The sequence below is a fragment of the Ahaetulla prasina genome, chromosome 12 (genome assembly GCF_028640845.1).
Source record: "Ahaetulla prasina isolate Xishuangbanna chromosome 12, ASM2864084v1, whole genome shotgun sequence".
In the NCBI taxonomy this organism is placed as follows: domain Eukaryota; kingdom Metazoa; phylum Chordata; class Lepidosauria; order Squamata; family Colubridae; genus Ahaetulla; species Ahaetulla prasina.
Window position 1 is genome coordinate 13,388,276 of NC_080550.1, and position 23,160 is coordinate 13,411,435.

At 40.8% G+C, this 23,160-nt stretch overlaps 2 protein-coding genes across 2 annotated transcripts; both read right to left on the reverse strand.

Moving 5' to 3' along the window:
• Window positions 1-267: 267 nt before the first annotated feature.
• Window positions 268-15,272, reverse strand: LOC131184172 (C-signal-like). Its single transcript, XM_058155209.1, has 7 exons — window positions 15,168-15,272; window positions 10,546-10,769; window positions 7,671-7,722; window positions 5,056-5,243; window positions 3,280-3,438; window positions 1,240-1,347; window positions 268-381 (listed from the first exon to the last, which is right to left on the reverse strand). Exons 2-7 carry the CDS (start codon window positions 10,699-10,701, stop codon window positions 268-270), a joined length of 777 nt encoding a protein of 258 aa, XP_058011192.1. The 5' UTR covers window positions 10,702-10,769; window positions 15,168-15,272.
• LOC131184176 (uncharacterized) lies at window positions 13,699-22,596 on the reverse strand. Its single transcript, XM_058155213.1, has 6 exons — window positions 22,269-22,596; window positions 19,911-19,962; window positions 18,760-18,947; window positions 16,288-16,446; window positions 15,144-15,275; window positions 13,699-13,758 (listed from the first exon to the last, which is right to left on the reverse strand). The coding sequence occupies exons 1-6, from the start codon at window positions 22,455-22,457 to the stop codon at window positions 13,723-13,725; spliced, it is 756 nt and encodes a 251-aa protein (XP_058011196.1). The 5' UTR covers window positions 22,458-22,596; the 3' UTR covers window positions 13,699-13,722.
• Between the last annotated feature and the right edge of the window lie 564 nt (window positions 22,597-23,160).

Consider the following 23,160-nt stretch of genomic DNA (forward strand, 5'->3'; position numbering starts at 1 on the left):
CGGTTTTAGCTAAATGTCTAGGGAGATTCTCAGTCATCCAGGTCATGGTTGTTCCAAAGGTGCTTTTCCAAGAGGCAACTGGACTTTCTGGTTTTTCTTTGAAGATGTTTTGTTTCTTAGGATAATTGGTACCACTGTATAGGGAGAAATTTTATGAAAGAAAAGAAAGAACAAGACCAGGACCTTCATGACAGAAAGCAGTTTATTGAAGGGCCCATCACCTCTCAGCGGATTATGAACCAATGATGTAAGGGCGAGACTGATGGATCACCACGGAACACAACGACCCAACCAATCCAGAAAGGTCCCGTTATCCTTCTCGGAAAGCATGGATAAGACGGTCGCGATGCCTTGCGAGCTCTCTTCCACAGTGATTTCCGGCTGCCACAAAGAAAGGATCTCATAAGATTTAAAGAATCAGTCCTGCCCAGCCCAGAATCCTCACCTAAGCAGATCAGCGGAATCTAGTTGGGCCTCTTGATCATAAATATTCAACTCTAATATAGAGAATGATTAGTATTAAACTGGTCAATCAAATATTGATAGATTACCATTGCAAAGATATATGAATGCAGCCTCTGTGATCAAGCAACGGAACAATGTATTCCATAAATCCTTAAATTTGAGTTAATTGAATAAATTAAATCAGGGGTCTCCAACCTTGGCAACTTTAAGACTTGTGGACTGAGCTGGCTGAGGAATTCAGGGAGTTGAAGTCTGCAAGTCTTAAAGTTGCCAAGGTTGGAGACCCCTGAATTAAATGAAACCGGGACAAGCATACTTTGCAAACCAAAGGATTTGTTTTTAATATTTTAAAGCAGAGCACCTATGATTTGTGTTACCACATGCATGTTCAGCAAACTGCATGCCACGATCTTTTCCAAAACAGATTTTTTTTTCAAGTTAGCAAATTACCTTTTCCCAATTTTCAACAACCCATCTCTTAGAAATCACACACTATAACATGTGAGACCTGCCTTAGATCCTAAGCAGAAATGGAAATTGATTTTTTTCTTTACTATATTTTTGTTTTTGTTTTTCTCTTCTTTTTCTTTTCTGCACCTATTTTTCATTTCCCCCCCCCCCCAGTTTGTATACATTTTTTTATTTTTGCATTTGTAATATTTCATAAAAATGACTGCAGGGCATATAATTTAAATTATTCACCCAGAGCATATGCACATACCCCAGGCTCCATGGAGAAATGCGTTATTTCTTTTCCCAAATTAAAAGACTTACATAGGGGTTGCGGCTTGTATTTACCAAGCCAGGATGAATGGCTACCGTCAGAATCCCTTGGGTTGAATACTCAAGTGACTGGCACTTGGTAAGCATGTTTAAAGCGGCCTGCATAAGGAAAAGGAAAAAAAAGAACTATAAGGAAAGAAGCTTCTTGGATGAGAAGCAAAACGTCTTCAAAGAAAAATCAGAAACTCCAGTTGCCTCTTGAAAAAAAGCACCTTTGGGACAAACCATGACCTGGATGACTGAGAATCTCCATAGATATAAAGAAAATGCATGCTTTGAAGTAGGAAATGGAGATGAAAATGAAGACAAATCACTTGACTATATTAGGCTACACTCTTATCTTGATCCAGGGCTGGAAAGGAGGAGGCAACACATCACAACTGGGCTGCTAAACAATGCTGTTATCACACAATGGAGGAGAGGGGAGAAGGAAGCCCACCATATGGATAGCTCTGGCTAGCAAAGAAATAGGTATCTAATTGATTATATTTTATTGAGTGGCATGATGGCTGAGAGGTGAAGATGTTTGCCTCCCTCGTGGAAGGTTGAGAGTTCAATCCTCGGTAGCAGCAGATGTTTCTCTCCTAGGGCGCAAAGAAAACAAATATCTGCTGTGAACTCCACGTGGCGTCAGGAAGGGCATCCAGCCAGTAAACGCTCAGCTCCATTCAATCATCCTGACTCCATCCCAAATTAAGGGAGTAGTACAGGGTCATAAAAAGGGAGTTTACTGATTATATTGTATTATATTGTCTGAGAACAGGCACCTAACTGATCATGGGTTAGTTGGGCATCCCTGCAGCTTGAAAGTTGAGGACTAGAAGGCTGGTTCCTGCTCCTTCAATCCCCTCTAAGTTCATCCAGTTCCCCCATATTGGTTTTTCTGGACTGTTGATAGCATCTGCATGTGGGATCATGGTGTTTTTGGCAAACTACTTTAACAGCAAAGATCAGGAGTTTCATCAAAGTCTGCTGAATAATTTCTCTGGGTTGTTAAAACAAAGCCATCTAAATGATTGATGTTTGAACAAAATGTTTTCTCAGCTTAGCATACATTATATCCCAGACATTCCCACTTTTTCCCCTAATTTTTGTATTTACAATGAATAAAAACAATAATCATTTCTGAAAAACAAGCAGTTCTAGACAAGTCCTTCTTTTCTTAATTTCAGTCTTGAGACTAGACCTCAATTTGTCTCGTCTGTAAATGAAATCATTTTGAAATGAAGCCCATTTAAATTTGGACATAGGTTGTGTGTGTGTGTGTGTGTGTTTGCAAGACTGCGAGAGAGCACTTGCCCTCTGCACTAGCTGAAAAACCTATGCAACGTGGTTTACAGAAGAACAAAATTAAGCTGTATGAACATGTCCCTATTTTCTTGTCTTTCCAAACCATTCCAAATCTCAACAGTCACCAATAAATTACTCTTTATAAGGGACAAGCATGTAGCAATAGCACTTAGACTTATATACCGCTTTTTTTTTTTGCATTTATATCCCGCCCTTCTCCGAAGACTCAGGGCGGCTTACACTATGTCAAGCAATAGTCTTCATCCATTTGCATATTATATACAAAGTCAACTTATTGCCCCTAACAATCTGGGTCCTCATTTTACCTACCTTATAAAGGATGGAAGGCTGAGTCAACCTTGGGCCTGGTGGGACTTGAACCTGCAGTAATTGCAAGCAGCTGCTGTTAATAACAGACTGCATTAGTCTGTTGAGCCACCAGAGGCTTCACAGTGTTTTACAGCCCTCTCTAAGCGGTTTACAGAGTCAGCATCTTGCCCCAAACAATCTGGGTCCTCATTTTACCAACCTCAGAAGGATGAAAGGCTGAGTCGACCTTGAGCCTGGTGAGATTTGAACTTGCAGTAATTGCAAGCAGCCGGCAGTCAGCAGGAGTAGCCTGCAGTACTGCATTCTAACCACTGCACCACCGTGACTCATGTAGGGACAGACACAGCAATGACTGAAAAAGGAAATTCCAACTATGTGCAGGCAAATCCAGATAGAAATCACATTAGGTACCTTACTGCAACGGTACGAAACTACTTGTGCTTTCTCCCAAATAAGCATAGCCTCCATTGAGCCAAGGGCACTGGAAATATTGATAATAGCCGCCTTGCTGGTGCTCAGCCCTTGCCTTGGACTTTTCCGGGCTGCCTTCTTCAACAAGGGTAGGAAGGCCTTGCAGGGAAGAAGATGAAAAGAGAGAAGAGGATGAAGTTAGATCTGGGAAAACAAACTGCGCATCAGATAGCCAGAGGGTCTTCTATCAACTTAAGCTGATCTCCAAGGGAATCCTCACAAAGCCATCCAGCTGCTGACTGACCAGACCCAGGTAGATCACTTGTGTTCTGACCTAGGCTTCCCTGTTGTGCCTCGCCCACCCCCATCTCCGGAGCCGGGCCCCTCCCATCTCCTGTTATCTGAGCCAGAGACTGATAGTGAAGAAGAATGGCCTGGCATGCCTCCAACCCCCAGCCCTGGCACCATGCCCAGACAGACTGAGCAAATAAACCTCCCCCCCCCCACAACATGTGAGCAAGAAGCCAGCCACGAGCTAGAATTGCCAGCAGCTGACAAAACGTGGACAGATCCCCGCTTCCGGAGAATGGAGAGGTGACGTCAGCAAAAGGAAGGGAGGGGCAGGCCTGGATAAGTGCTGAGTCATGGAGCCACACCCCATGGCCTATACAAAGGATCTGCTTTTTGGCATTCCTTGAGTCAGGCAAAGTCTAATCTGGTTGCTGAAGTCACACCTTGGATTCCTGCCTGCCCTGAGAACTCTGACAGGAATTTGGCAAAGCTGCAGAGGCTTCGTGGCCATGCTTGATACAGACTTCCCAGACCCGGCCGTCAGAGGAGGAGTGGGACACGACATTCCCCAGCAGCACGAAGCTGAGTCCACATCCCAATAAACCCCTTTTTATTTAATTTATAGTGAATTCCTCTCCAGCAAAGCAAATAAAAGGCCTCTTAAAGAAGGGCTGTGTAACCTTCCTTCACCATTATTAACATCAAGGTCACATTGAAACAGAATTAGCTATATAGGTGGAGATCATCCATTCCTGATGGAGCGTATCTTGCATAAAACTGTATCTATTTCCCCAGAGTTCAAGGATCTGAACAATCCCAGATGACCTTGCAAAAGTTCGCCTCAATATACCTAAGGATTGCGTCAAGCTGTGTTTAACTCTGAAGGATTATGGGTGATTCTAAATCCCAAAGGTCGCAGTAGCCTAGAAGAAGTTCTTCTGACTAAGATACCCCAAGCAGGTGCTGTAGCTCAAGGACGTTCCACCTGCTTTGAAATCACTCCACAATTTCTACTCATTTTCATTATCATTCTGATTTATTTATACTGAGTTCTTTTTTTAGTTTTGGGTTAAAGGAATAATGGATGAAAACTGACCAAGGAGAGATTCAGCCTAGAAACGAGGAGGAACTTTCTGACAATGAGAACAATCAACCAATGGAACAGAAGTTGCCTTCGGAAGTTGTGGGAGCTTCATCACTGGAGACTTTCAAGAAAAGATTGGACTGCCATTTGTCAGAAATGGTGTAGGGTCTCCTGCTGAAGCGGGGGGTTGGACTAGATGACCTATAAGATCCTTCCGTTAATCTGTATGTAATGCAGTATGTAAATAATATATTAGAGATATCTAATCTTGGCAGCTTTAAGACTTGTGGACTTCAACTCCCAGATGTTGGAAGTTGATGTCCATAAGTCTTAAAGTTGCCAAGGTAATATAAGGTACTTTGCTCAAATGTGGTTTCAAAAAAATTAAAGAGCAAACAAACCTGACTCATTTGCAGTGGTCCAATGGTGTTGACTGAATATATAGTCTGCATATCCTTGGCATTCTCATTTTCTAGATTTTCTAAGAACCAAATGCCAGCATTGTTGATGAGGAGGGTCAGCCCATCATCTCCAACACACTTTTCCACTTCTTTTAAAACTGCCTGGATGCTCTCAAGAATAGTGACATCTGAGGAATGATGAGAGTTTTTCAACATGTACTGTTACAAAATGCCCTTCAAAGTTGTTCATCAGACGTTTGATGGAAGTTCAGAAGATCCATACAACCAAATAGCTCCTTTGAGTGGCTCAACCTCAACAAATTCCAGGCCCAAACTGCTGAAAGTATTGACTTCAATATATGGAATGGAATGGAATGGAATGGAATGGAATGGAATGGAAGGGAATGGAAGGGAATAGAATAGGAGTTGGAATAGAATGGAATGGAATGGAATGGAATGGAATAGAATAGAATAGAATAGAATAGAATAGAATAGAATAGAATAGAATAGAATAGAATAGAATAGGAGTTGGAATGGAATAGGAGTTGGAATGGAATAGGATAGAATAGAATGGAATGGAATGGAATGGAATGGAATGGAATAGAATAGAATAGAATAGAATAGAATAGAATAGAATAGAATAGAATAGAATTTTTTATTGGCCAAGTGTGATTGGACACACAAGGAATTTGTCTTGGTGCATACCCTCTCAATGTACATAAAAGAAAAGAAAAGAAAAAAATCCCTCTATATCGCTGACATTTATTGCTTGATCCCTTCAAATCTTTAAATTTAGCCTTTGATGTCTTCTTTTAGATTTTTTTAAATATACGAAGATTTTCACACTAGTGAATAAACATGGCTGAGGCAAAACAAAGAGATACATTAGGAGAAAAAAAATAGGCATTACTAGATCTTGGCAGCTTATCTTAGTTGGAAATCTTGGTCTACCACAAGCATTTTAATCTTCCTTTTTACTGTGAATCCACAACAAGGAATTGGAATGTGTCGCTGAATTACAACAACCAGCATGGCTCATGATTGGCCATGCTTATTATAATGTTCATCAAGAATCATAACATACAACACTTAATGATAGTCATAGGGTACAAATAAGCAATCAGGAAATGCATGTGAGAATATTAGCAATGGAGTGCAAAAAGTTACTCCCTGAAACAGGTTGCTGAAGATCACCAACGAAGTGGCACTCTGCTAAACATTAGACTCAAAGTGAGGCTGAAGTTAACTAATATAAAAATTATGTTAAAATATAATTACACTATAAAAAAGATGTTGAGACTGTAGAAAGAGTGCAAAGAAGAGCAACCAAGAGGATTAAGGGGCCGTGGATAGCTCAGGCTGTAAGGAGCCTGTTATTAGAACACAGCAGCCTGCAATTACTGCAGGTTCAAGCCCGGCCCAAGGTTGACTCAGCCTTCCATCCTTTATAAGGTAGGTAAAATGAGGACCCAGATTGTTGGGGGAGCAATAAGTTGACTTTGTAAATATACAAATAGAATGAGACTATTGCCTTATACACTGTAAGCCGCCCTGAGTCTTCGGAAAAGGGCGGGATATAAATGTAAATAAAAATAAAAAAAATAAATAAAAAATAAAGGGACTGGAGGCTAAAACATACGATGAGAGGTTGCAGGAACCGGGCATGGCTAGTCTAGTCAAGAGAAGGACCAGGGGAGACATAATAGCAGTCTTCCAATATTTGAAGGGCTGCCACAGAGAGGAGGGGTTCAAGCTATTTTCCAGGGCACCCAAAGGCCAAACAAGGAATAATGGATGGAAACCAGTGATGAAATCCAATTTTTTTTACTACCGGTTCTGTGGGTGTGGCTTGGTGGGCGTGGCAGGGGAAGGATACTGTTTGCATTTCCACCCCACTCCAGGGGAAGGATACTGCAAAATCCCCATTCCCTCCCCACTCCTGGGGGAAGGATATTGCAAAATCTCCATTCCCACCCAACTCTGGGGCCAGCCAGAGGTGATATTTGCCGGTTCTCCGAACTGCTCAAAATTTCTGCTACCGGTTCTCCATAACCTGTCAGAACCTGCTGGATTTCACCCCTGATGGAAACTGACCAAGGAGAGATTCAATCTAGAAATGAGGAAGAACTTTCTGACAGTGAGAACAATCAACCAATGGAACAGAAGTTGCTTTTGGAAGTTGTGAGAGCTTCATCACTGGAGGCTTTCAAGAAAACATCGGACTGCCATGTGTCAGAAATTGTGTAAGGTCTCCTGCTTGAGGGGGGGTTTGGACTAGATGACCTATAAGGTCCCTTTCAAGTCTGTTAATCTCTTAATAAAGGGACTTGTTCTTTCTGGAATCAGAGACAAGCTGTGACACAGATTGTCTTCAAGCATCGTTTTAAGGGATTAGTTCTTTACTGTCATCTTGTCCAGATACAGTTGCTATAACATATTCTGCTAATTCAGAAACCACATAACTGCAGGTCACGCAACATACTAGCGAAACCCACACAAGCCATAGTGAACTTTACCAGAGATCTTGCAGACCCCACAATGGCTTTTAGCTGGATCTCTATAGTGTTTCTATAGGACAAAATTTGTCCAACTTGCCTTTGGCTCTTGAAACTTACCTAGTTGCAATAACACCAAGTTTGGATGTCTGCATACCAACTCTTTTACCTCCTGGAGAAGGGGAAGAAAAGGGGGTTTTATTTTTGTCTCGGAATTAAAAATTTATTTTGATAGGGCAATGAACTGAATCCAGTTCCAAAGAGGGCAACACCAACATGAACAGTGAACAAAAAATGTCAAACAAATATATATATATTTATTTATTTGAAAGACTAATAAGGCCATCTTATAGACCAGAACTCTGGGCATCTCACCAAAACAGCAATAAAAAAATTAAGAGGCAATGCAAGCATCAAAAACTCCTGGTGTCTCCAAACACTTTTCCATGCAGCAATGTCTAGACTGACCAAGGTCATGCTAACTCAAGGCCATCCAGAAGGCTAGGCAGGTAAGATCCTGCTGGATCTTGGGCAGAGTGTGTTCCACAAGGCAGGTGCTGCTATAATTTCCTAAATCCTGCCTGGTGAATAGAATAGGATAGGATAGGATAGGATAGGATAGGATAGGATAGGATAGGATAGGATAGGATAGGATAGGATAGGATAGGATAGGATGGAGAATAGAAGACTAGACTAGACTAGACTAGACTAGACTAGACTAGAATAGAATAGAATAGCATAGCATAGAATAGAATAGCATAGCATAGAATAGAATAGAATAGAATAGAATAGAGTAGCGTAGCGTAGCGTAGCGTAGCGTAGCGTAGAGTAGAATAGAATAGAATAGAATAGAATAGAATAGAACAGAACAGAACAGAACAGAATAGAATAGAATAGAATAGAATTGATGGAGAATAGAATAGAATAGAATAGAATAGAATAGAATAGAATAGAATAGAATAGAATAGAATAGAATAGAATAGAATAGAATTCTTTATTGGCCAAGTGTGATTGGACACACAAGGAATTTGTCTTTGGTGCATATGCTCTCAGTGTACATAAAAAGATAAGATACATTCGTCAAGAATCATAAGGTACATGATAGTCATAGGAAACAAATAAGCAATCAATTCATATTAGGAACCAGTCAATATAAATTGTAAGGATACCAGCAATAAGTTACAGTCATACAGTCAGAAGTGGGAGGAGATGGACAAGAGTAACAATGAGAAGACTAATAGTAATAGTAATGCAGCCTAATGTGAATAGTTTGACAGTGTTGAGGGAATTATTTGTTTAGCAGAGTGATGCCATTCAGGAAAAAACTTTTCTTGTGTCTAGTTGTTCTGATGTGCAGTGCTCTATAGCGTCGTTTTGAGGGTAGGAGTTGAAACAGTTTATGTCCAGGATGCGAGGGATCTGTAAATATTTTCACAGTCCTCTTTTTGACTCGTGCAGTATACAGGTCCTCCATGGAAGGCAGGTTGGTAGCCATTGTTTTTTTCTGCAGTTCTAATTAGATAATCTAATCATCTACTTATTAAAGGGACGGAGTGCACCCGCCGTACCCAAGCTGGTAGGATAGGCAAGTACCTCCAGGGAGAGGTAGTTCTGTAATAAAGCCAGTCAGAGTTTTAAAAGCTCCTTGAATGGCAGCCACAACGAAACTGGAAGCTGGTGTGACTCACGGAGAACTGTGTAAATACCAGCAAACTGTGAAGATCCAGAACTTCACACATCAATACATATTGCACCAGTTGTAACAGGTAAGATGGTCTTCAAGGGCAGCCACGTGTACCGCAAAGCAACAGTAATCCAACCAGGAGGTCACCAGGGTGTGAGGTTGTGTATCTTTATATTACATGGGTGTAAACATTTATTTATTGGTTAGGTAAAACAAACCCCAACAGAAGCAAAAACAAAGAGAAAAGAATGCATACACGTGCATAAAATGAACTTTACACTAGAACGAAGGCTGAAGCAAAAATGATTATTTTTAAGAAAAATTTAAAAGGCCAAATAAACAAGGGGGAAAAAAAAAAGAATAAGGAAAATATTTTAGGAAAAAGGATCCCTAAGTCCCTCTCCAGCCTCACCCTTTGTTTTTTTCCTGCTATTTAATATTTTCATACTCTGCTCTGGACCTCGGCAGCTATTGCTCAATCCTTTAAATTATTTTATAAACAGCTTCTCTTTTTCCTTCAAAAAACCCCCCATGTTCTTAACTTGCCTTCCTATGAACCCTCATCACGTAACGTTGGAGGCCCAGGAATTAGCAGATTGCTTGGTCTCCGTTGTGCTTTATACAAAAAGCTGTGCTAAAATAAACCATGGTTTACAGCCGGAGGGAGGTCAAACTCAAGGCCCGGGGGCCAGATGAGGCCCGAAGGGTACTTAGATCTGGCCCACAGGGCCTCCCTGAAAATAGTGAAAGTCCACGGTGCTTTTGCCAACAAAAACAGGCTCCGGAGCTCCGTTTTCAGCTGCCTCGTCCTCCTGCAACCCTCTGCCAGTGAAAATAAAGCTCGGGAGGGCTGTGTGGTGGCAACCGAAAATAGAGCTCGGGAACCCGCTTTCACTGGCTGAGTGCTGGGGCCACCAAAGATGCCGCTAACAGGAGTGACGTCGAGCTGGCCACACCCACCCTGGCCACGCCCCACGCCCCCCCGAGGTCAACCACAACTCTGATGCGGCCCTCAATGAAATTGCATTTGACATCCCTGGTTTACAGTGAACTGTGACTCCAACTGCTCTTCCGCTTTCCGAGTCTCATCTTCTGCCATCTTTCACCTAGAGGAAGCCCAAGATGATATACAATTCTTCTCCCCCCCCCCCAGCAACCCTTGGGGAGAGGTGGGCTGAGAGATATTTAGGGAGCTGCAGATCACCTAGGAGCTTTATGGCCAAGTGGGAAGGGGCACCTAGGTCATCCCACCCTTGGTTCAACGTCTTAACCATTACACTCCACCATCCTGCTCCACGATGTGATTCTTACCTTGGTCTCTTCTCCCTGCAGGTCAAGGGTGGTAGCGAAGATCCATTTGGGTGGACAGGGCATCTCCAGAAACCTTTTCACCAGACCCAGACCAATCCCCCGGTCGGATCCTGTCACCAGAACACTGAAAACGCAGAAATCCACTGATTTCTCCATCTCTCCTGGAGCTGCGGCTTCTGCTTTCCAACCTGTTTGAAGATTTGCTTCAACTGCTTCTTCTCGTTCTACGAGGGACAATTATAAGCAAAAGGCAACACCCACTATTAGACCTTTTAATAAACTCCATCTACACACTGGGGAGACATTCCAATCTTATTTCATGCCGAGATACCAATTTGGTAGGGACATGGCCAAGGGGCTTGGGACAGGGTGAGGTCTTGTCTCCAACAGTTGGAAGCTAACACTGTTATTTAGCCCTGATTTGTTTCTTTGTGTGTAATTTATACATCTTGAATACATGACTCTGGGAAGCGGGTAGAAATAAAATAGCAAGACCAAGTATCAAAACAATTGCAACAGAAACAGTCAAAAACAACCAAACCCCGTTAAAGATGATAAGCGTAAGCCATAGGAATGCACAATTCAAATAGACAATGTAACTATTTCTCTCTTTTTAAATTTTTATTTATTTATAACACAACACAACAAAAACAAAACACATAACATATATTCCCTTGTTACAACTGTTTCGTAGCGATAATCTTCTAATATTTACATTTTCTCCCATTTCCCCCTATAATATCTATATCCTTCTTGTCCCATTATGCCTTGTTATGCTATAATTCCTATCACTCGGAGAATCAGTAGCAAAAATCCCTGCCCCCCCATGCCCAGCTGAGCTGCATGATCATCAGAGGGTTTGTTTTTTTTACTTTTAAAAGTATTTTTTCTTCGGCCGAAAAAATGCTTTTAAAAATTAAAAAAAGCCTCGGATGATCACATGGCTCAGCTGGGATCATCAGAGCGTTTTAAAAGCATTTTTTCTACAACCTCTTCGGCCAAAGAGGTTGTTAAAAAAATGTTTTTAAAAGGCTCTGACAATCCCAGCTGAGTTGCCTGATCAATGGAAGCTTTTTTTTCTTTTAAAGGCAAAAAAAATGCTTTTAAAAGAAAACAAAAGCCTCTGACGATCAGGCAACTTAGCTGGGATCATCAGAGCCTTTTAAAAGCATTTTTTTACAACCTCTTTGGCTGAAGAGGTTGTAGAAAAAATGCTTTTAAAAGTAAAAAAAAAAAGTTGGCCACCCCCACCCAGTCACATTACCTACCCCCCATCAAACCATGCCCACAGGACCGGTAGTAACAAATTTTACATTTCACCACTGCTGAGACCATACACACCAAAGACAAGGGCCGGGATAGCTCAGGCAATAGAGAAGCCTGTTATTAGAACACAAAGCCTGCAATTACTGCAGGTTCGAGCCCGGCCCAAGGTTGACTCAGCCTTCTACCCTTTATAAGGTAGGTGAAATGAGGACCCAGATTGTTGGGGGGGGCAATAAGTTGACTTTGTAAAAAATATACAAATAGAATGAGACTATTGCCTTATACATTGTAAGCCGCCTTGAGTCTTCGGAGAAGGGCGGGGTATAAATGTAAACCAAAAAAAAAAAAAATTCCTTGTGCGTCCAATCACACTTGGCCAATAAAAAATTCTATTCTGTTCTGTTCTGTTCTGTTCTGTTCTGTTCTATTCTATTCTATTCTATTCTATTCTATTCTATTCTATTCTATTCTATTCTATTCTATCCTATCCTATCCTATCCTATCCTATTCTATCCTATCCTATCCTATCCTATTAACATTAAACATTAGATGTGCCTGCATGTTGAAAGAATATGTTCTAAAAAGTAATTGAAACAGGTATACCATGTGTCTGGCTTCAGACATAGGTCTCTCGGTAATTCATACATTGACACTGCGTATGCGATCCTAAATATATATTTTGTGACATCTGTGGAATCAGTCTTCCCAGCCTCCAAACCCAGAACAGTCTTCATTGGTCCTTCATGACTGCATTATTTTTTCTTTATAAAATATTTTTATAACATATGCAGATGTTTGAAATTTTGTGAAAGAAAGGAAAGAAGAAGACGAGGACTTTCATGACAGAAAGCTGTTTATTGAAGGCCCCATCACCTCTCAGTGTATTATGAACCAATGACATTATTTACTTATTTTTATTTATTTATTTTGTTAAGCACTACAATATATATAAGTATAAGCATGAAATAACCACACAAAATGAATACAAGCAAAGGGAACATTAGGACAGGAACGGTAGGCACGCTGGTGCTCTTATGCACGCCCCTTACAGACCTCTTAGGAATGGGGTGAGGTCAACAGTAGACAGTCTTAGGATAAAGTTTTGGGGATTTTGGGATGAGACCACAGAGTCAGGTAGTGCATTCCAGGCATTAACAACTCTGTTACTGAAGTCATATTTTCTGCAATCAAAATTGGAGCGGTTCACTTTAAATTTGAATCTATTGTGTGCTCGTGTATTGCTGTGGTTGAAGCTGAAGTAGTCTTCGACAGGAAGGACATTGTAGCAGATGATTTTATGAATTATACTCAGGTCATGCCAAAGGCGGAGTAGTTCTAAATTTTCTAAATCCAGAATTTCAAGTCTGCTGGCATAAAGTATTTTGTTGCGATCAGAGGAGTGGAGGACTCTTCTTGTAAAATATTTCTGGACACACTCAATTGTATTAATGTCCGAAATGCAGTGTGGGTTCCAGACAGATGAGCTGTAATCGAGAATTGATCTAGCAAATGTTTTGGATGCTCTGGTTAGTAATCTTTCCGGAGAAGAAGCTACGCAAGATTAGGTTTACAACTCTTAATGTCTTTTTGGCGATGTAGTTGCAGTGGGCTTTGACACTTAGATCATTTGATATGAGAACTCCAAGGTCTTTGACAGAGTGAGGGTCATCTACAAGGTCATGTCCATCAAGCTTGTATTTAGTGCTCTGATTCTTTTTTCCAAGGTGTAAGACAGAGCATTTGTTAGTTGAGATTTGGAGTTGCCAAATTTTTGACCATTCCAACACAAATTCAAGATCTTTTTGAAGGTTAGCAGCATTGGGGCGAGACCAAGGGATCACCAGGGAATTCGACGACCCAACCAATCCAGAAAGGTCCCATTCTCTTCTTCAGAAAGTTTGGACAACACAGTCACGATGCCTCGGGTGCTCTCTTCCACGCTGATTTCTGGCTTCCACAAAGAAAGATCTCATAAGGTTTAAAGAATCAGTTGCACCCAGCCTAGAATCCTCACCTAAGCAGATCAGCAGGATCCAGTTGGACTCCTTGACCATAAATGTTCAACTCTAATATAGAGAGGGATTTGTATCAAACTGGCCAACCTCATTCTGGTTTACAAAGGTATATGAACGCAGCCCTTGTGATGGGTAGTGATGCAAAGCATCATGAAAATCCCTAAATTTGGATTAATTAAATCATATTAACTATGGGTGAGCAGGCCTTACAAATGTAGATACTGAGTCAATAAAGTTGCTTCTAAGATTACAAAAGTGGAATTCTTGTGATTTAATACGCGAATCTATTCCCTACTTTCCGTCATTATAATTTCCCAAATAAATGAGTCAACGCTGCTTTGAGTGTTCAATATGAAAGGGACAGAGTGTTGGCCATTTCAGCTATAACAACACGCTTTCCTGCAGACATAATGTTCCACAAATAGGGAGAATCAGATGTAACTCAAATTGCAAGCGATTCAAAGAGAAGATTTAGTATTTCTTCTAAGAGGAAATGGAAATGGGGAGAGGTTTGGCTACGTTATTCAGTTTGGTCTATTAAAATTTTCATTCTACCATTTCTTTACCCCTAATTCAATGCGTTAATTCAAACATTAGCATTAAAAACTTCAGGACTCATTAGTAGGTAATCCCAGCTGAGTTGCCTGATCGTCCGAATTTTTTTTTTTTTTTACTTTTAAAAGCATTTTTTCTTCGGCCGAAAAAATGCTTTTAAAAGTAAAAAAAAGCCTCTGATGATCGCGCAGCTCAGCTGGGATCGTCAGAGCCTTTTAAAAGCATTTTTTCTAAATCTCTTTGGCTGAAGAGGTTGTAAAAATACTTTTAAAAGTAAAAAAAAAAAGCCTCTGATGATTGCGTGGCTCAACTGGGATCATTAGAGCCTTTTAAAAGCATTTTTTCTACAACCTCTTTGACCAAAGAGGTTGTAAAAAATGCTTTTAAAAGGCTCTGACAATCCCAGCTGTGTTGCCTGATCGTCAGAGGCTTTTTTTTTCTTTTAAAAGCAAAAAAAAATGCTTTTAAAAGGCTCTGACAATCCCAGCTGTGTTGCCTGGTCGTCAGAGGCTTTTTTTTTCTTTTAAAAGCAAAAAAAATGCTTTTAAAAGAAAACAAGAGGAAATGGAAATGGGGAGGGGTTTGGCTACGTTATTCAGTTTGGTCTATTAAAATTTCCATTCTGCCATTTCTTTACCCCTAATTCAATGCATTAATTCAAACTTTAGCATTAAAAACATCAGGATTCATTAGTAGGTAATCCATATGTGTCTTTGCGTGTATGTGTACATAGATTTCTGAACAGGCATGAATGTGTTATACCTCTTCCAAGGAGAACAAACTTACAGCTGGGTTGGGAGATGTTTCAACTGAGCCAGGATGCATGGAGACGCTCATAATCCCATTGGCTGAAGAGTCAAGGGACTGGCACTTGGTGAGCATGTTTAAAGCAGCCTGTATGGATGGAAAGAAGGAAAGAATTTCCTATGGGCAAAGAAAATACTGAAGAGAAAAAGGGAGGGAAAGGCTAAGATAAATTGTGATTTATTTATTTTTATTTGAATTTATATCCCGCCCTTCTCCAAAGACTCAGGGCGGCTTACACAGTGTTAAGCAATAGTCTTCATCCATTTGTATATTATATACAAAGTCAACTTTTTATTGCCCCCAACAATCTGGGTCCTCATTTTACCTACCTTATAAAGGATGGAAGGCTGAATCAACCTTGGGCCTGGTGGGACTTGAACTTGCAGTAATTGCAAGCAGCTGTGTTAATAACAGACAGACTTAGTCTGCTGAACCACAGAGGCCCTTGTGATTGACAAGATACTGTGCATTAATCATCATGCACAGGTATAAGGTATAAGAGGAATAGGCACCAGACTTGGATTAAACAATTCCTTTAGAACACAAAGGCAAAAAAAAATGTGCATTTTAGTTATGACATTTTCTGGGAACAGGCATTTTCTAATCATATTTAGAAATTACATACTATTAGAAAACTTTGGAGCAACAAGGCTAAAGACAGCATGTTTAAGTACCTTCGATACTTAATGAAAGAAAACAATCTAAGGCCTTTAATTTTTAAAAAAATAAACAGAACATATTGATTGTAACTTTGATTTTAGAAAGCTATAAATGGACTTAAGGGTCCAAATACATTTGCAATAAGAGTTTGGAATTACTGTGAAGAATCTTTCCTATGGAAAAGGACTTTCGTTTTGGATTTTTAAAACAAAACAATAAGATTATCCAAAAGATGTCATGGAAGAGGAACATGTTTTATTTAGCAAGACTGAGACTGGGTCGGAAGTGGATTTATAAATCAAAGGCTACAAGAATGACAAAGAAAAAGATGTTACAATGAACATACAAAAGAAGAAATTGGCTGGTATTTTAATAATTAAAATGGGAAACATGCAAACAATAAACCAAGAGAGTTCCACATAGAAAATGCATTAAATACCTTACTACATCGATATGCAACTGAAGGTCCTACATTCCAATAAGGCATAAGTTTCATTGATGCTGCGTTGCTGGATATATTAATAATAGCTGCCTTGCTGGTGCTCAGCCCTTGACATGGGCTTCTCTGGACTGCCTTCTTCAGCAGGGGTAGGAATGCCTTGTAGAGAGAAGAAGAGAGAGAAGAGCTGCAGTCATGTCTAGGGAAAGGAACTGTGCAATGGCAGGGAAAGATCTTCTGATACCTTCTGCAAGAGGACCTTCATAGAGTCATCCAGGCCTCACCCCACACAGGAAAACTGCTCTAATGCTTTCTGGTGGGCTGCCCTTAAAGAGGGGTCCACACATCCATTTGATGCAAAATCTAGATACCTAGATGACTTAGAAGGGGGGGGGATTATGCAACAATATACATCCCCGAGGGAGGGTTTATAATCCAAAGTTTGGCTGAGATCCAGATAATCCACTTGCTCTGCAATTGCCTTCCTATCTTTTCAACTTTCTTTTCAATTTTTCTCATTCTTTTCAACTTTCCTGAAAAAGGAGCAATAGCAATAGCAGTTGCACTTGTATGCTGCCTCACAGTGCTTTACAGCCCTTTCTAAGTGGTTTACAGAGTCAGCCTATTGCCCCCAACAATCTGGGTCCTCGTTTTACTGTCCTCTGAAGGATGGAAGGGTGAATCAACCTTGAGGAGATCAGGATCAAACTCCTGGTTGTGGGCAGAGTTAGCCTGCGACACTGCATTCTAACCACTATGCCACCATGGCTCTTGGAAGAGGTGGAAGATGGGAACATAATTGTCAAAGGTTGGTGAGGCAAGAGATGGTTTCTTCACAAAAGGGGGGTGCTTTAGTGCTTTCTTCAAGCACAAAATCATTATCCAAATCTCAACCAAACAAAATCATTATCCAAATCTCAACCAGCAAATGCTCAGTCTTACACATTGGAAAAAAGAATCTAAACACTAAATACAAACTCGATGGACATTACCTTACAGACGACCCCCCACCCTGTTAAAGACCTTGGAGTTTTCATATCCAATGATCTAAGTGCCAAAGCCCACTGCAACTACATCGCAAAAAATGCTTTAAGAGTTGTAAACCTAATCCTACATAGCTTCTTCTCCAGAAACACTACACTGTTAACCAGAGCTTATAAAACATTTGCTAGACCAATTCTTGAATACAGCTCGCCTGTCTGGAACCCATACCACATTTCAGACATCAATACAATCGAACGTGTCCAGAAATATATTACAAGAAGAGTTCTCCACTCCTCTGAATACAACAAAATACCTTATGCCACCAGACTTGAAATCTTGAATTTAGAAAACTTGGAACTCCACCGCCTTCGACAGGACCTGTGTTTAACTCATAGAATCATCTATTGCAATGTCCTTCCTGTTGAAGATTACTTCAGCTTCAATCGTAACAATACAAGAGCAAACAATAGATTTAAACTCAATGTTAACCGTTTCAATCTTGATTGCAGAAAATATGACTTCTGTAACAGTTATTAGTGCTTGGAACACACTACGTGACTCTGTGGTCTCTTCTCAAAGTCCCCAAAGCTTTAACCAAAAACTGTCTACTATTGACCTCACCCCATTCCTAAGAGGTCCGTAAGGGGCATGCATAAGAGCACAAACGTGCCTACCGTTCCTGTCCTATTGTTTCCTTTCATTATATCCAATTAATATAGTTATTACATACTTATGCTCATATATATGTTTATATATTATATAGTTATTTCCATGCTTATGCTTATATATACTGTTGTGACAAATAAATAAAATAAATAAATAAATAAAATCTCCTTTTAATTCATCTCCTACCAAGCCCTGTACTCTGTCTGGAATTATGAATTAGACATTTGCGGATTTGGTGCACCCCAGACGACATCCCAAGTTGTCATTACTGTACTAACCCCTGTAGAGATTCTCTGCAGCCATTATTAAACCCTGAGGAAATGTGCGGGTTTTTGAGCGCAAAAGAGTCACAACAGTCTGAGAGGTTATCTCCTGGGCCAGGGGTCGGCAACCTGCGGCTCTGGCTCCGCATGTGGCTCTTTCATCCCTCTGCTGCAACTCCCTGTCGCCAGTCGGCACCACAATTGATAGGGCTTTCAGTTAGGACAGGTAAAAGAAAAAGGACGCCGCACTAGGAGGAGACTCTATGGTGGAGAAAAAGGACTTCTGGTTGGCTCCAGAATTGAATGGGGGGCTTCCGGTTAGGCCCTTTGTGGCTCTTTGAGTGTTTAAGGTTGCCGACTCCTGTCCTGGGCCAACACACCAGCAAAGGGAACAGCTATGTTCCCCAATGTTCCATGCTGCTCCCAAATCAGTACACAATTTTACTTCTTTACTTTCAGGATTAGAGTATTTCCTTACACTCCTGAAATGCTGAATTGTTCAATCTTTTTTTGCCAAAAGTCTTCCTTGCGTTGAAAGGCATTCCGACCATAACCAAACCTGACTTATTTGCAGCGGACCGATGGTATTAACAGAGTAAACTCTCATCATATCCTTGGCATTTTCTGTTTCCAAATCACTGTAGACCCAAATGCCAGCATTGTTGATGAGGAGGGCCAGCCCACATTCTCCAACACACTTTCGCACTTCCTTCAGAGCTGCCTGGATGCTCTCGAGATTAGTGACATCTGAAGAAAAAGAACGTTGTTTAAACATCAGAATTACTACATAGGAGCTTCTTGAATGTTCAGAAGATCTACGTGTCTGTATACCGCAAAAAACCTATCTTCTGGAATAGCATTCAGACAGCTCCAAGTTGTATAGAGCAGGCATCGGTAACCTTAAAGAACCACAAAGGTCCTATCCAGAAGCCCCATATTCAATTCTGGAGCTGACCGGAAGTCCAGCTCCCCCACCATAGAGTCTCCTCCTAGCGTGGTGTCCTTTTTCTTCTACCTGCCCTAATCGAAAGCCCTATCAATTGTGGAGCCGACCAGCGATAGGGAGCTGCAGCAGAGGGATGAAAGAGCCACATGCGGCTCCAGAGCCACAGGTTGCTGACAGCTGGCTGAGGAACTCTGGGAGTTGAAGTTCACAAGTCTTAAAGGGACCAAGGTTGGAGACCCCTGCTCTAGAAAGTATTGACTAGAAATCATGTTATGATTCCCAGAAAACGAGAGGCCTGTTCTTTGTTGAATCAGAAAACAAGCTGTGAGACTGTTTTTGCACATTAAAACTCAAGTTATCTCTCTATAGTCAAAACCTGCTGAATAAAAGCTCCATTGACTAAGTTCATGCAACATTCTTGGTTAAAATAGTACATAAAGATATATCGAATGTCTCCCAGAATCTTTTTGTAAATCAACCTTCAATGTAACGCTTTCCTGCTCAAATAAACCAGGGCCGTTCCATCGGGGTTGCAAGTGTTTTTCTCCCTGTTTTGTTCAACAGATTGTCGCAACCCCGGTATGATGACCTTAGCATAATCTTCGAAGAATGTAATCCTGGTAAGACAGCAAGATTAGCCAATCTCAAAGAATCTCTAGCAAACCCGGCTTGCTAGATTTTCCTAGTAATAGTTTTTAGCCGATGCTCTGGACATTTATAAAGTACAAAATTAGCCCCGTTTGCACTTGACACACAAAACTTACCTAACTGCAACACCACCAGATTTGGATGCTTGCATGACAACTCCCTTATCTCCTGGAGGACAAAAAGTTCATAATTTTTCCTCATAAACTCACAGTTATGGTCAAGAAATAGGCAATGACTTCAGTCCTCAAAGAGAACGATAGCAAAATGAAATCATTTAACTGCAGGTGCTCATTATTATGAAATCAACAAAACACACGTTAACAAACCGCATTATGGCTGAATGCAACATGTGAACCAAGTCAGTATGACCCAACCCGGGAGGCTGGGGTTCCTCAAGAATCTTTTCTTCATCCCACTTCAGCTTCAAACCTTGTCAGCTGGAGAAATTATGATCACATCTTCTGCTGATCAGAATTCAGGATTGGGTCTCTTGTCACCTATCATTTTTTGAGAGAATTATACTATCTCTCCATCAGAAAATGTCCTATTATCTTTCCCCCATGAAAACTGAATTCTACTGGATAGTGCAATATTAATGCAATATCAGGGTTTTTTAAATTCAATTGTATAGAATGTGGACAGTATGTGCTTTTGTTTTATTTTTTATGTATAATGTACACTGAAAATGGCATTTAATATTGTTGTACAAGGTGCAATGACAATAAACTAAACTGTACCAATTCTTGGACTGGTTTAATGAATATGGAAAAGTTAGCTTCCTCTTTCAAAGCTTTATAAAATAGAATAGAATTTTTTATTGGCCCAGTGTGACCAGACACACAAGGAATTTGTCTTGCTGCATATGCTCTCAGCGTACATAAAATAAAAGATACATTCATCAACAATCATAAGGTACAACACTTAATGATAGTCATAGGGTACAAAATCAGATGAACTTAGAATGAATTTGTAATTACAAGCCCATTTGCCTTTTTCTGTGTTTTTATTTGTCACATAGGGGGAGGGAGGGCTGGGTCATGTCATTTTTTTTGTATATTTGTTGAAAATGTATAAAATGTAAGTAATTCAATAAAAATTGAATTGAGTATTGCTTGTTGCTTTCCTCTGCATTGTGACTGATTTAATAACAGGAAAGTATAAACTACACCAAAGAAAAGAAAAATTAATAAATCCACAGTGATTACATAGTTGAAAAGGAATTAAGATACAATGGTATCTAAAGTAAAGTAAAGTAATGGTAACAGCGTTCCGTGCGCCTTTGGTGTTGAGTCATGCCAGCCACATGACCACGGAGACGTCTTCGGACAGCGCTGGCTCTTCGGCTTTGAAACGGAGATGAGCACCACCCCCTAGAGTCGGCAATGACTAGCGCGTATGCACGAGGGGAACCTTTACCTTTACCTTAAAGTGAAGTAAATTTTAATAAGAGGGGGAAGGAAGAAAAGATGATTCCTATAAAAGAAATATAGAACTACCTGTAGCTCGCACTTTGCATTGTGTCATGTGGCTTGCCATGAAAAGGGAAGATTGTGATGGGTATGTGTATCTAGATCAGAATATCCCCGGAGGTTGAAAATATAATACTGAAGTTGTTGTTTTGGTTTCTAGCACTCAAAGATAGCAGAGGTATAATATTAAAGATTTAAAACAAGTAGAGAAGGATGGCACTTTATGGGGTTTCAGGAAATCTCTTTGAGCCATAAATTACCTCTAAGCAACACACTGCAGGCCAAGCCCTGTGCCATGCTGATTGCTTAGATCCCAGCAACTAGGGCTTGGAGAATATCATAGTCCAAATAAGCCATAATTTATGGTATAGCATGAACCTAGAAATTACCCAACCGTCAGAGTCACATTTCTCTCCCGCCTTTCTTCTGGAATGTACAAAAAGGTTCTAATGATTCATTTGACCATAATAGGCAGACTGTAAGCCTAAATTAAAAGGGACATGGTGGCTCAGGGGCTAGGACGTTGAGCTTGTCGATCGAAAGGTTGGCAGCTCATCGGTTCGAATCCCTAGTGCTGCTGTGTAACGGGGTGAGCTCCCGTTACTTGTCCCAGCTTCTGCCAACCTAGCAGTTTCGAAAGCACGTAAAAATGCAAGTAGAAAAAATAGGGACCATCTTTGGTGGGAAGGTAACAGCGTTCCGTGCGCCTTTGGTGTCTAGTCATGCCGGCCACATGACCACAGAGACGTCTTCGGACAGCGCTGGCTCTTCAGCTTTGAAACGGAGATGAGCACCGCCCCCGAGAGTCGGCAACGACTAGCATGTATGTGCGAGGGGAACCTTTATCTTTACCTTTAAGCCTAAATTGAATGGAGAAGAAGTCAAGGAAGAGGCCGCAAATCACTCAAGACCTTCGCAACCAGTTGAAAATGTGCATCCTTCCAGCAACCGTTCCAACATCTTAACCACGATTTACCACCTCATCCTATGTTAACCGATTCTTACCTTGCTTTTCTCCCCCTTCATATCACGGCTTGTAGCAAAGACCCATTTGGGTGGACGGGGCAACTCCAGGAACCTCTTCACCAGACCCAGACCGATCCCCCGATTGGATCCTGTCACCAGAACGCTGAAAACAGAGAAGTCAGCTGGCTTTGCCATCCCTTCAGGACCTGCAGCTTCAGCTTTCAACATGCTTGAAAGTTTAGTTCAAATGTCTCGTCTCATTACAGGAGCCGATATTAGGAGACGCGACACACCCACACCAACTTTGCTTGCTCTAACAGAGGGAGCAATCAAAACAATAAAGGAAGCTGAGTAGGTGGAGATACTGTATACCACCTTATAAAATATTTAGAAATACTTTCTAATCAAGGGAGAGACCTAATTAGCGGGGAGGGGGGGGAGAACAACTTTGGCTGCTGAGTAAGAAGCCTACAAAGCCAGATCTAAGTATGACAATTAAGATTTATGATGTTCACCAGCCTAAATACCTTAAATTACGGGAGTAAATCAAAGTGTCAGAAAGAGGACGCTTGTCTACAAAGAGTTTTGGGGAATTTGCCAGATCCCTTTCATTTAACTGGCTATTAGCTAACAAAAGTATCTGCCTTCCTTTTTATCTTCCTTTTTTAATAAGATTTTACACGGTTGTATAAGGATTTATTTGTGTGCATGCATGTTGAAAGATTATATTCTAAAAAATAATTTAAATGGGTAGACTGTACTTCTGGTTTGCGATATGGAGCTTGCATACGCGATCATAAAAATGTTTGTGACATTTGTGGAATCAGTCTTCACAACTTTCTGTGATGTTGTGGTCCGCCAGCAGCCTGCAGAGCTGGCAGCAGAATTGGACAGTGAGGAGGCTGGGCAGGACAATGGGCCAGTCCTGGAG